Source organism: Helobdella robusta (genome assembly GCF_000326865.2).
Source record: "Helobdella robusta unplaced genomic scaffold HELROscaffold_4, whole genome shotgun sequence".
NCBI classification, from domain to species: Eukaryota; Metazoa; Annelida; class Clitellata; order Rhynchobdellida; family Glossiphoniidae; genus Helobdella; species Helobdella robusta.
This window is the reverse complement of record NW_008704902.1, coordinates 2,062,445-2,074,184: the sequence shown is the minus strand read 5'-3', so window position 1 is coordinate 2,074,184 and position 11,740 is coordinate 2,062,445. Positions and strand designations below refer to the sequence as shown.

The following is an 11,740-nucleotide window of genomic DNA, read 5'->3' as shown; positions in this document are numbered from 1 at the left end:
ATGCACTCCTCTAGCATTTATAAAAAATTGCTGTCAATAACTGGCAGTACTTGCCTGTAAACAAACCAAAATAAGAGCTTGTGGAATAATTTCCAAAACAATGAAGAGAAAATGACTAGCATAAAAATAATGAAACATGTACTTTTTACGCGTTTTCAGTCTACCTGGAAAGCGTAAATTAAAAAAAGCTCTTTATCAATTGGTAATTATAAACAGAACAAAGGATGAACCTTGCACGGACCTCCCACGGTTGTGTAACAAAAAAATTTTAATACCATCACGCCAGGATTGTTAACATCAGGCGAGCTCTAGTTTTTTCATTAAAGTTGACTGCGGTGCCTCCACTTTTGTTCATTCATTATTTAAGGAAATTTGTAGCGGCGCTTCTTGCGAAACTGAAATAAAATGGCTACTGGCTACTTTTTAATTTCTGCTATTAGATCTACGTTTTGATAAATAATTAACAAATAATCTTTTTGCCATTGTATCTCAGATAAAAAGAATTAATTTGATTTTAAATTTTTTTATCGCATTATTGTCATGTTCTTTTTTTCTTTTTTCCATCGCAACTTTAGCATGTTGTTATGCATTATTGTTGGTCTATTTTTACACATTTTTGTGATGAATGCTTTGCTATTAACGTTGTGAAATGGTGATGTCTATGCGTTCACCTAATTGTTCAAGGGTTTCCTTTAGACTTTTATAATGCAGTGATGTTGATGGTACATCAGCACAACTTCGTAACAGTTTATTAGTTGCGGTAACTATCGAGTGATAAATAATGACAACTTTGCCAAATAAAATTTTACGAATTAAGTAAAAATGTTGAATAGAATTTTGACTTATGGTTTCTGTAAATATTGTTTATTTATGGATTTATTTTACGGCATCTTAAGAAAGTTTTCTCTAAAGTAACAAAAGTTGTGGCGCTAGTAATTTTTGACCCAACTGTTTTTGCATCAGTGTCGGCAGAATCTAAATAATTTTTTTGTGAGTGTGTTTGTTTCTTATCATGAATCTTACAAGAAGTCGCTAAGAATATCATCACACATATTCACAAATACAGTAAATGCAGTAGGCCAATGGATGACAGCCAATAAACTTAAACTGAATTTGAAAAGTTCTTACTCGTTTATTTGTCATGAATTTATGAAAAAATAGAAAATTTTTTTCGAAGAAATATTTGAAGAATGGCGAAGTCAATCTGCCATCAAATTATAACAAACAAAAAAGATTCATAACGTGAATTTACCAAAGAACCATTGACAATTAAAATCAAATAAACATAATAGCAAAAAAACGATAAAGAAAATATGATGGCGAAGTATTCATAAATACATTATCTGGCATTACAACATGTACGAAACCAACAACAATCAAAAGAACCACCACCATTTCAATTCTTCACAGTCAATAAATTGAACTAAACAATTGTTTTATTAATTTACTCATTTATCTCTCAACAATAGTATCATTTGAAAATATGGCAGAAATGAACGTTATATATATTTGTAGCACGTATAAACACATACATATATTATTATTTATTATTATTATTTCGAAGAAATATTTGAAGAGTGGCGACCTCAAACTGCCATTAAATTATAACAAACAACAAAGATTAAAAACGTAAATTTACCAACATAAATTTACCAAAGAACTAGTGACAATTGAAATTAACCATAATAGTAGAAATCGATAATAGATACGATGTCGTACTTTATAAAATGTAAAAGTATAATTTTATTTTATAATTGTAAGTAATTTGTGAACATAGGACGTGATACACGTTTTTAATATTGGCCATTTATTACAAAAATCCAGAAACCGTCAACAAAATTTTGCTCATGAATAGTAAAATGTAACGTACATATTTTTATTTTTAAAAGTAATTAATGACAATCTGCTCCATAAAAAAAATCAGCGAATCGAAATATATAAAAAGTTAAATTCATACCGAAATCAATAAACATTATTAACTTCCCATTTTCTTCGGAAAATTTACATGAAGCCTGACAACGATGGGACAAAATCCTAAAATGATCTCCGTCACTTTAATTTAAACAGATGTCCGTCCATCAATTACCTGTGTGTTGTGTGAAGAAATTTCAATAAAACTGTACAACGTGAGAATGGACACACATCCAGGCATTTATTGTTACATTGTAAACAAAAGCGCTTATAAAAAAGATTAACGCGAAACTCTTGAAACGACACAATGTGGACATTCTGAAACCGAGGCGAAAGAAAATGATTAAAATGAAGTTTGTTACATGTTTTATAGAAAATTTTTATTTGCGTGTATCACGTTATTTAGTGTCTGTATCACGGGCCAAACGGGCATCAGGTAATAAGCGTTGTGGACTTGAAAGATTTGAATGGTGGATGGACGCCAAGTGCAAACTGATTGTTGGTACTCCTCAGAATACAAGTAAACTGACACAAGAATACGAGCAAATACATCTTTCGTACTTTACAAAATGTAAAAAAATATACGACAAAAAATTGTAACACGGATAAGGCAACCTGTGTCTGTGTAAAATACAGTAAACAAATAAGGAAATGTGCGCGTGTTTAAAATTGCAATGTGCGTGCAAACATGCACCGTATATGTCCGTGTTGATGCTCAACAATTGTGAATATTTCTACCAACGTTCAAGTTAACATTAATGATATGCTCTAAGTACTACAGTTCAAAAATTTAATTTTTCATGACAAGAAAAAAAAATTTAGCACATCTTATACACTTACGAAAGACGATTAAAATAATAGAGTACAAGTAGCAAAGTTTAATATACCAAGAAAACCTTACACTCCTTATGGTATTTTAAATTTTCTGAATTGCCCGTGATTAATGACTCACATATAATAAGCCGACATTAGAAACATTTGACACGTTAAACAGAGGTATAAGCAGCAATGGAAAGTCTCTCAAAGGACTTATTTCCATACGACCTATACTTGTTTTCAAATGCAAAGTTTAAGTACCAAAAATCTTTTCCAATGATCTTTATGTTACCGTTTATAAATTCTATATTAAAAAACCCGTGAAGTTACATCTCTTCAAAATCAATAGGCCTGTAATCATGACATAGTCAACACCATCAGCATTTAATTCAATTTATACCGGCGTTTTCATTATCTTGATTTAAAAAATCATGTTTTCAAACCATTATTATTGTAAATTAAAAACATTACAAAATTAACAAAACGTAGGTTTAAAACATAAAATTCACAAAAATATTATATATATATATATATATATATATATATATATATATATATATATATATACACACACAACACTCACACATGAACATACTTGTGTGTTCATGTGTGAGTGTTGTGTGTGTGTGTGTTATGTATATACGTGCGTGTGTCTGTAGTTATTTCATCTCTGGATCTCTGGCAGAGTTACTACATATATTACCACTCTTTACAAATGTTACAATATTGCTCTCATTAGCTTAGTTAACGTTTAAACTTTCTAAATATTCAATCACTAAAAATGGATAACTATTGAAACTGTTTAGTTGCGTTACATTAAGAAATGAAATCTAAGAATAATAAAGAAGGCATGAACTAACAATAACAAAAACAGCTGAACAATAAAGAGCCTGCTGTTTCCCAGTGAATGATTGTAGTTGAATGATTCAGAGCAGTCAATGTCAGACATGAGTGTGGCGTATGAATGAACATTATAACAAAAACAACGCAAACATGCAATCTCTAGTTGTCAACTTATTTGTAAATTGAACAAATTTGATCAGTTAGGGTTGTTATCCAGTTTCTTATAAACCTTCAACATAGATTACCAGTTAAATAATCCTTTAAAATTTTAAATTGAACATTTTGTAAGGTTTGTGAGTCAGAAAAAAAAATACAGTTTTAAAATAAAGTAACCAAAAACTATCCCATGTATGAGGAGGAAAGGAACATTGCTAACATGAAAACAATGAAACAACAAAAAAACAAAACAACAAAAAACAAAAAAACAAAACAACAAAAAACACAAAAACAAATTTGAGTGAATTAGACAATCAGCACCAGCCAATCCAACCAAGAACAAATATGGTACATATTCAATGATACAAGCAGCATTGTAGTGTAGCGTTGTTTTGCAGCACAACCAACAAATCTGTACACAAACAAGTGTGTTGCGGCATGGGGATGGAAGCACTTTTTTGCGCATATGATGGTCAGAAGAACATGTGATTGAGTTCATACATTCACTGTTAACAACTTATTTCAAACATCAACACCAACTGAAATTAACGTTATTAAGGACTTCTAACACTAAACTAAATTTATACAAATCATTAAAATGATAAACGAAAATTTGAACAAATGAAAGAAGTAACAAAAAAGCAAAACATAATTTATCAGTGATCCATTTTTTCAGACTTAATAGGAGTAAGGGCGGTAACAAAAGATTCTTTATTATTATTATTATTATTATTATTATTATTATTATTATTATTATTATTACTACTACCACAGTTTTCAGTATCATTTGTCCTGATGGCACTGAGGACATTATCAAGTGGCAGGGACATGATGGGCGTGATGAGGAGTTGTGATGGTTGACCTGCAAATGGTGAGAAGCCAGACATTGGGGTCAGTGCCGCCTGTCCATCAATTATTGAATCAAGTCCAATTGCTAAGAAAGTTGGAGTCGTGGCGCTGGTGGTATTGACGCTCGAGCTGGTCATCATTAAGGCAGAATGTGAAGTTTGAGTAGGCAAATAATTTGGTCTCACAGCTGTTAGCGGTCTTGATGAAGCTAATTTTTGTTGAAGCTGTTGTAGTTGATCTTGCTGCTGCTGTAAAAACTCATTTATCAATCTAGCATCAAGTAAATTATTGTCGCTGTTTGTGGGATTAATAATGTGTGTGTCTGATGTCGAAGTAACATTTCTTGCACTTTCACTTAAAAGAGAATTTGCAACTACTGAACAATCATTAGAATTGTTATTGAAACTTTCTGATAAAACATTGTTGCATGGCAATATTAAAAACTGTTTTCCATTCTCTGATTTCAAAGCAAGTGTTGGATTGTTGTCACTGATGAAGTTTGGTCTTTTACTGTTAATATCAACTTTTAACAGAGTTTCATCATCTTCTGACTTGACTTGCATGGATGCATTAGACCTCAAGTCATCTTCATTATCAAGGGCCAGTGTGTTGGAAGTCTTGCGAGTGTTGCTTGCAGAATATTTTGGTTTCATGTTGCAATACAACAGATGAGAGTCCATTATGAACTCCAGTTCCTCCTTTTGCTTCTCGTAATTTTGAATTTCCTCCTTCAACTTTTGTTGTACTGCTTCAAGTTTTTTTGTTTCCTATAAAAATAATAATATTCAATAATAAACATAAACAAAAATTATTTTTTGAAGAAATTTTATCATTTAGGCTGTTAATATAGTAGATAAAAAATCATTTAAATATTTTATTTAATCTTCAAAAGTAATTTAAGAAACAGAAAAGTATTATAAGCAACTGAGAGCAGAATATAACTGACAAATAACTGAAAGGGTCAACTTTTCCACAACCTACAGCTTTATGTCAACCCCACCACACCATCTCCTACCATCATCTACCATATTTTACCATCACTATAATCTGCCTGCATTTGACAACCTATATTTTTAGCCTTCTATTACAGCACATTTTAGCAATTTCACCTTCTAAACCTGTCTCAAGAACGGAACCGAACCTGATCCAGTTTTCAGTTGAAGCCAGCAAGATATTTTATTTAATTTTTTTTTACATCCACTGGGTCTAGTTTTATTTTATTTAGGTTAGAACACATATAAGTAAAAATAACTTTAAAAACTGAAAAAATTTAAAGAATTATGTTACTTCTAAGAGACTATTTGTCTGGTCGACTCTTTTTTGTCGACATTTAGCAGCTGCCATCTTGTTTCTTTCACGTCTGATTCTTCTTCTCTCATCTTCTTCAAAATTCTAATCAAAATCACAACCGAAAATCATTTTTTACAACACGGAAAAGTTTTTAAAAAAAATTCAACAGGTAACAAAATATGAAATAAGGTTATTAAAATTAATTATTACTGTAAAAAAAATTAACCAAACCTTGGTTCCATGATTATTTGAACGAGAATGTTTAGCATTGGTAGGCACTGCAGACGTAGAAGATGAATTTGAATGTTGCTGGACAAATGTACCTGAATCAGTGCTGCTGTGATCTGAAGCAGCTGAGTAATCCAATGCATTGTCAGAATCATTTTGAGAATTGTGCTTGTTTGATAAATCACAATCTCCATCATCTGATATGTTTCCACTATTGAAATTACGCTTCATTATGTATGAAGGTATGTGAATGAGATCATCAATTGAATATAAAAAGTACTAATTGTTGTACTACTCCAATTCAATTAATAACTTGCTCATTTAGAATTTTCAATTTTAGATTTAGTTAGATTTTTTTAATATTAATTTTTGTTTATTTAACAGACCACTAACTACAAGCCAAAGTTGAGAGTAAAGTAAAACTATTTAAGTATTTTTATTTATAAATATAATTAAATTTAAAATAGATGGTAGAATAGTAATTTATAAACATAAGATTAGCTATTAACTAAGTAAAAGTACATCATAGCGTTTTATTTAATTAATTTAAATCTAAGTTTCAAAGCAAGCATGCAAGGAAAGTAAGTAAAGTAAATCTTCTCAATTCTCTTCTCAGACTTGAATGTTGAATTGAGGAGTGGATGAGTGGTTGTGATAATGAGGTTTCATAATCTTTTATATGTCATCGGTTTTAATTGTACCAAATGAAACTTTCTGATAGTTAAATTTATTTATTTGCGAGCAAAAATATCAGATAAGTAACACTGTATAATAAAAATCAACAACAAAATCCACCGACCAGAATAAAGTTCCAAAATAAAATTAATCACGAAAGATAGTAAATACAGTTTATGAAACATTTAAAAGTTGTCGTAATAAAAAGTTATGGAATCTCCTGGGCCATATATATAGAAAATATTCTATATGTCGTGGCGTAAAAATGTATAATTTGGTAATGGAAATCTCCTAAATATAAAAAGGTATAATCTGTTATTGGAAAATTTAAAGTTTTTTAAAAACAATATTTTGAATCGACCAAGTAGTTTTATTGTTATATTTTATACTAAGCATTATAAAGCCCTGTACAAAACCCTTGTCGGACCTCATCTGGAGTAGTGTGCTCCAGCATGAAGCCTATATATGCAGAAAGATAAGAAAGTTTTAGAAAAAGTACAACGTAGAGCCACAAGAATGATTAGAGGTTAGAGGAATCGGGAAAATGGAATACGATGAGATTGAAAAAATGCGACTTAACATCATTAGAAAAATAAAGATGCAGAGAAGAGGAGATCTAATCCAAACATACAAATTGATCACGAACAAAGAAACAACACCATACTCGAGATTTTTCAGGCTAGTAAACAGTGATAAACTACGAGGACACAAATTTAAGATTTTCAAAAACTCGGATGGAAAAATAAAGAGCAGATTTTTCAGCAGTAGAGTGGTCAACGCATGGAACGAGCTAAGCGATGATGCAGTCTCTGTGAATTCACTCAACAGCTTCAAAGCCAAATTCGGACAGATAGGATATTAGGAGATCTAATTAGTCTTACACAGATTATAATCTTCTGAACCACTTTAAACCCCGTTAATAATAATATAAATAATAATAATTCTATTTTTTGGAATATGGAGCTGATAAAGTGAATTAAGCTGGTAGTCTCTTAATAGATTCATATAGTACTCAATCTCCTGAACATGAAAATGTATATTTTGGTAACGGAGATTCCGAAGATTTTTTTATAGTATCATGAATCAATCGAAAAGTGTTCTTTTTGCATTACTAAGCACGAACGTTAATTTTTTGGAATGTGGCGTTACTGTAATGAATTAAACTGATAGTTTTTATACTAGATCCATGTAGCACTCAATCTCCTAAACATGAAAATTTGGTGATAGAAATTTTGACGTTTTTGATATATTGAATTTTTAATTGGTCAAAAATATAGCATTTTTAATCACCACTATAGTCTATTTTTTCTGAATGTGAAGCTGATTATTTGAGCTGGAGCATATATAGTGCATTAAGCTGGTAGTCTCTTTATAGATCCTAATCTGCTGAATATGAAAATTTATAATTTGGTAGAAGAAATCCTTACGGTTTAGATATGTAGTATCTTGAATATTTAATAGCCATCATGATGCACTACTGAACACACCGTTTTTCAATTTTTTTTAAATGTAGCGCTGATAAAATGAATCAAGCAGGTAGTTTCTCACTAAATACATATAGACTCATCCTTTGAAACAAGTTTTGCATTTTGTTAAAAAAAAGAAGCTGGATGACCAGATATGAGTCTCGTGGTCGAGTGGTTAGCGTGTCCGTCTACTACCCCCACGTCCCGGGTCCGAATCCTGTAGTTTCTGCAGTATTATCCGGTTAGCCGACCTCCGGCCAACCCAGCCGTCCATCCTTCCTAGGTCGGTAAATGTGGGTACGACGTAAGTTGTCGCATTTTGGCCGGCTAGATGGCTCAATGGTTCAAATGCAGGCAGAGACAAACATCTCAATGGCTATCATATACTCAGCGTATATGATGTTGTGTGCTTTCGGCGAAGATGGCTGCTTCAATTCAGTGAATGAAGATATGAAGATCACAATAAAAAATAATATATATATTTATATCAATCAATCAATCAATCAATCAATCGATAGGAAACTTATATGCACCAATTAAATGTTCTCAAAGGCGCTATCGTAATTATATAAACATAGAAGTCCTCAATAAAATTAATAAGAAAATAAAATTAACTAAAATTATCAAAGTTTAACAGTGAACAAACATGTTTTTAGTTCTTTTTTAAATGTTCTAATATATATATATATATATATATATATATATATATATATATATATATATATATATATATATATATATATTGGTAACAGACTGTTGTTAACGCAACATTTCAAAAATTCAACACTACTTTCAACATTGTTCAACTTTTTTATATTTCTTTTTAATTTATTAATTTCAGAGAAATTAGACATTTTATTATTTTTTAAAAAATTTTTATTAAATAAATTTGCAAATAGCTATTTCGAGCTATAAATAACTCATCTTGCCGTTAAAATTTTTTAAAATCGCGTTTTATATTGTTTATAGTTATTAAATTTATTTTATTGGTTTTTTGTTTTAATTAAATAATTTATATAAATTAATAATTACTTGTACCTTCTTATCAAATATCTTACATATTTTATATATAATGCACTGAAGATGAGTTATCTATAACTCGAAATAGCTATTTGCAAATTTATTTAATAAAAATTTTAAAAAAACAATAAAATGTATATATATATATACAACAATATAAATAAATATACAACAAAAAATGACAACCTCACTTCCAGCTCGGCGCTTAACCAACAACGAAAACAAAGAAGTAATTGTAAATAGTGACAAAGAAGAATATGATGCTATCGATGAAGAAAAGGAGACCAAAGAAGATGACCAGCCAATAAAGAAACCTGACACCTAATTCGCATCAAAGTTCAATTTTAAAACACCAAAGTTAATTTTTTACAACGTCAAAGTTCATTTTGACAAAGTCAATATTTCCCTATATATACAGCAAGGAGCACTGATGATGATTCATTCGGAATCGAAATATGGCCTTATTTGCAGCATGAATTCAAAAAATAAGTTTATTTTGAATTTTAATAAACTAAACGTTCACCAAAAACTTTAGTGAGAAAAATCGAAAAAACGTATATATATATGTTGGTAATAGACCATAATTTTTACAATATTCTATAAATTTGAACGAACTACAAACATATTAACGCCAAACATTCGGTAGAATTTATAGAATATTGTAAATATATATATATATATATATATTATCATATATAATATATATATATATATATTATCTATATCTATATAGATAATATATCCGTAGCATTGTAAGTGGTTCTGCGTATGTCAGAGCTGCAATAATAAAGATTAAAAAGAAAATATACGGTTACGTTAACGTTAAACCGCTTCACTTAAAGATTTTTTGATTTCGCTCACATCATTTGCAGTAAATAAAATATTTTCAGTCACCAAAAAAAGATATCTGCAATTATTTAAACCATTCGTTTTTACGTTGATGAATGGTTTGAAATTTAATGAGTCACTTTATTTTTCATTTACATCGTTTCAAAATTGGTAAACTACTGTCAAAAAATGATGAAATAATATTTTAAAAATATGTACCGCCATGGTCGTTCACCAAAATTAAGCCATTTAACAATTTAACATTTAATCCTTTTCCGTTTCCCACACCATTCAGGATACTCCTCTAATTATTAATTTCTTTATTCCCAGCTTTTTAGGAAACAAATATAACGAAAAACAATTGAGCTTCGTTTTAAAAGTACAACTGTACCACTTCTCGCCGATTTAGTTGCCATGTGGGCTAGGCTGCACTGACAAAACACATTTTTAAATTATATTTAGTTATATACGCATAGTATATACTTGGCTATATATATATATATATATTTATTTATAATTATATAATTAACATATATACATATGTATTATAAGTACGTGATATAGCATGCATCACCGCAACATAGCATTCCATCACATTAGCTTGTATATGAGCAAGTAAGTATAGTGGTCTGACACGCACACATTCACATGGTTCATATGAGGAATGCTTCGGTTGGGTTTGTTTAATTTAAAGGCATCGCTGCGAAACAGCTGATTGTTGTATGTTTATATTGTTGTTTATCGTTATTTTAATTCGGCATTAATTGTTTGTTAAACAATTATGATGTTTCTATTTGCTTTATTCGTTTTGTCATATTTGAATCTGCTCCGAGGAGAAAATCTAGATAAGGCGTCAGGTTGTTATTATTTATCTCTTTCTAAATATTATTTTGCATCAGTTTTTTATATTTTTTGTATAAAAAGATTAAATTTTAGTACAAATAAAACTTGATACAATTAAAAACAGACCACACAATTAAAGTTTGTAACTCCAACGTTCAAATTGCTCGACGATTTTGATTAATTCATTCCTTGTTTGTTCAGCTGGCAATTGTTTACCGACATTAACATAATTTTTGAACAAAAGCAGATAGTTTGAAATTTGTTGATATAGAATCTTTACATTTTTTCAATAGAACGGTTTTCAGTGACTGTATCTGCTTTTAGAGTCTGTTGTCTTTTGTTAATATAATTTTTACAAGATTGGTTTAAAGATGATGTATGATGATTTTATAAGCGATGTAAATATGATGGCCACTGCTACTCCGACTTCTTTACAGAATTAACAGAAATAAAAATGTCTTTCGAAACAAAACACAGTTGTCAAAGAAAAAACAAACTTTATGAGCAGGTTGGCTTTTTGAGAGGGTGCAATGGTTAAAGTTTCCTTCCTGCTTTGCATTGACCAGCTTCGAATGCAAAAAGAATTTCTACCTACCTATCGTATGCATGTGTAAGATGCGAGGTTTAATGTTGTTGATACGTGTAAATGTAAATCATACAGACGAGATTGAAGCCTTGTGCTTTTTTACATTAAGCAATATAACAACGTCTGATGTTGTTTATTTATGGTTTTGTTAGAATTTCCTCGCGTAATCTTCGTCCATCCAAGTGAAAATTTATCTAACTATGCAGAATTTCATGTAAAACGCAGAGTA

At 30.1% G+C, this 11,740-nt stretch overlaps 1 protein-coding gene across 1 annotated transcript; it reads right to left on the bottom strand.

Annotated features, from left to right (window-relative positions):
- Positions 1-4,382: 4,382 nt before the first annotated feature.
- Positions 4,383-6,324, bottom strand: HELRODRAFT_162248 (hypothetical protein; the record flags this gene model as incomplete). The annotated part of the gene is made up of 3 exons (XM_009024507.1): positions 4,383-5,342; positions 5,863-5,967; positions 6,097-6,324. The coding sequence occupies 3 exons, from the start codon at positions 6,322-6,324 to the stop codon at positions 4,383-4,385; spliced, it is 1,293 nt and encodes a 430-aa protein (XP_009022755.1).
- Between the last annotated feature and the right edge of the window lie 5,416 nt (positions 6,325-11,740).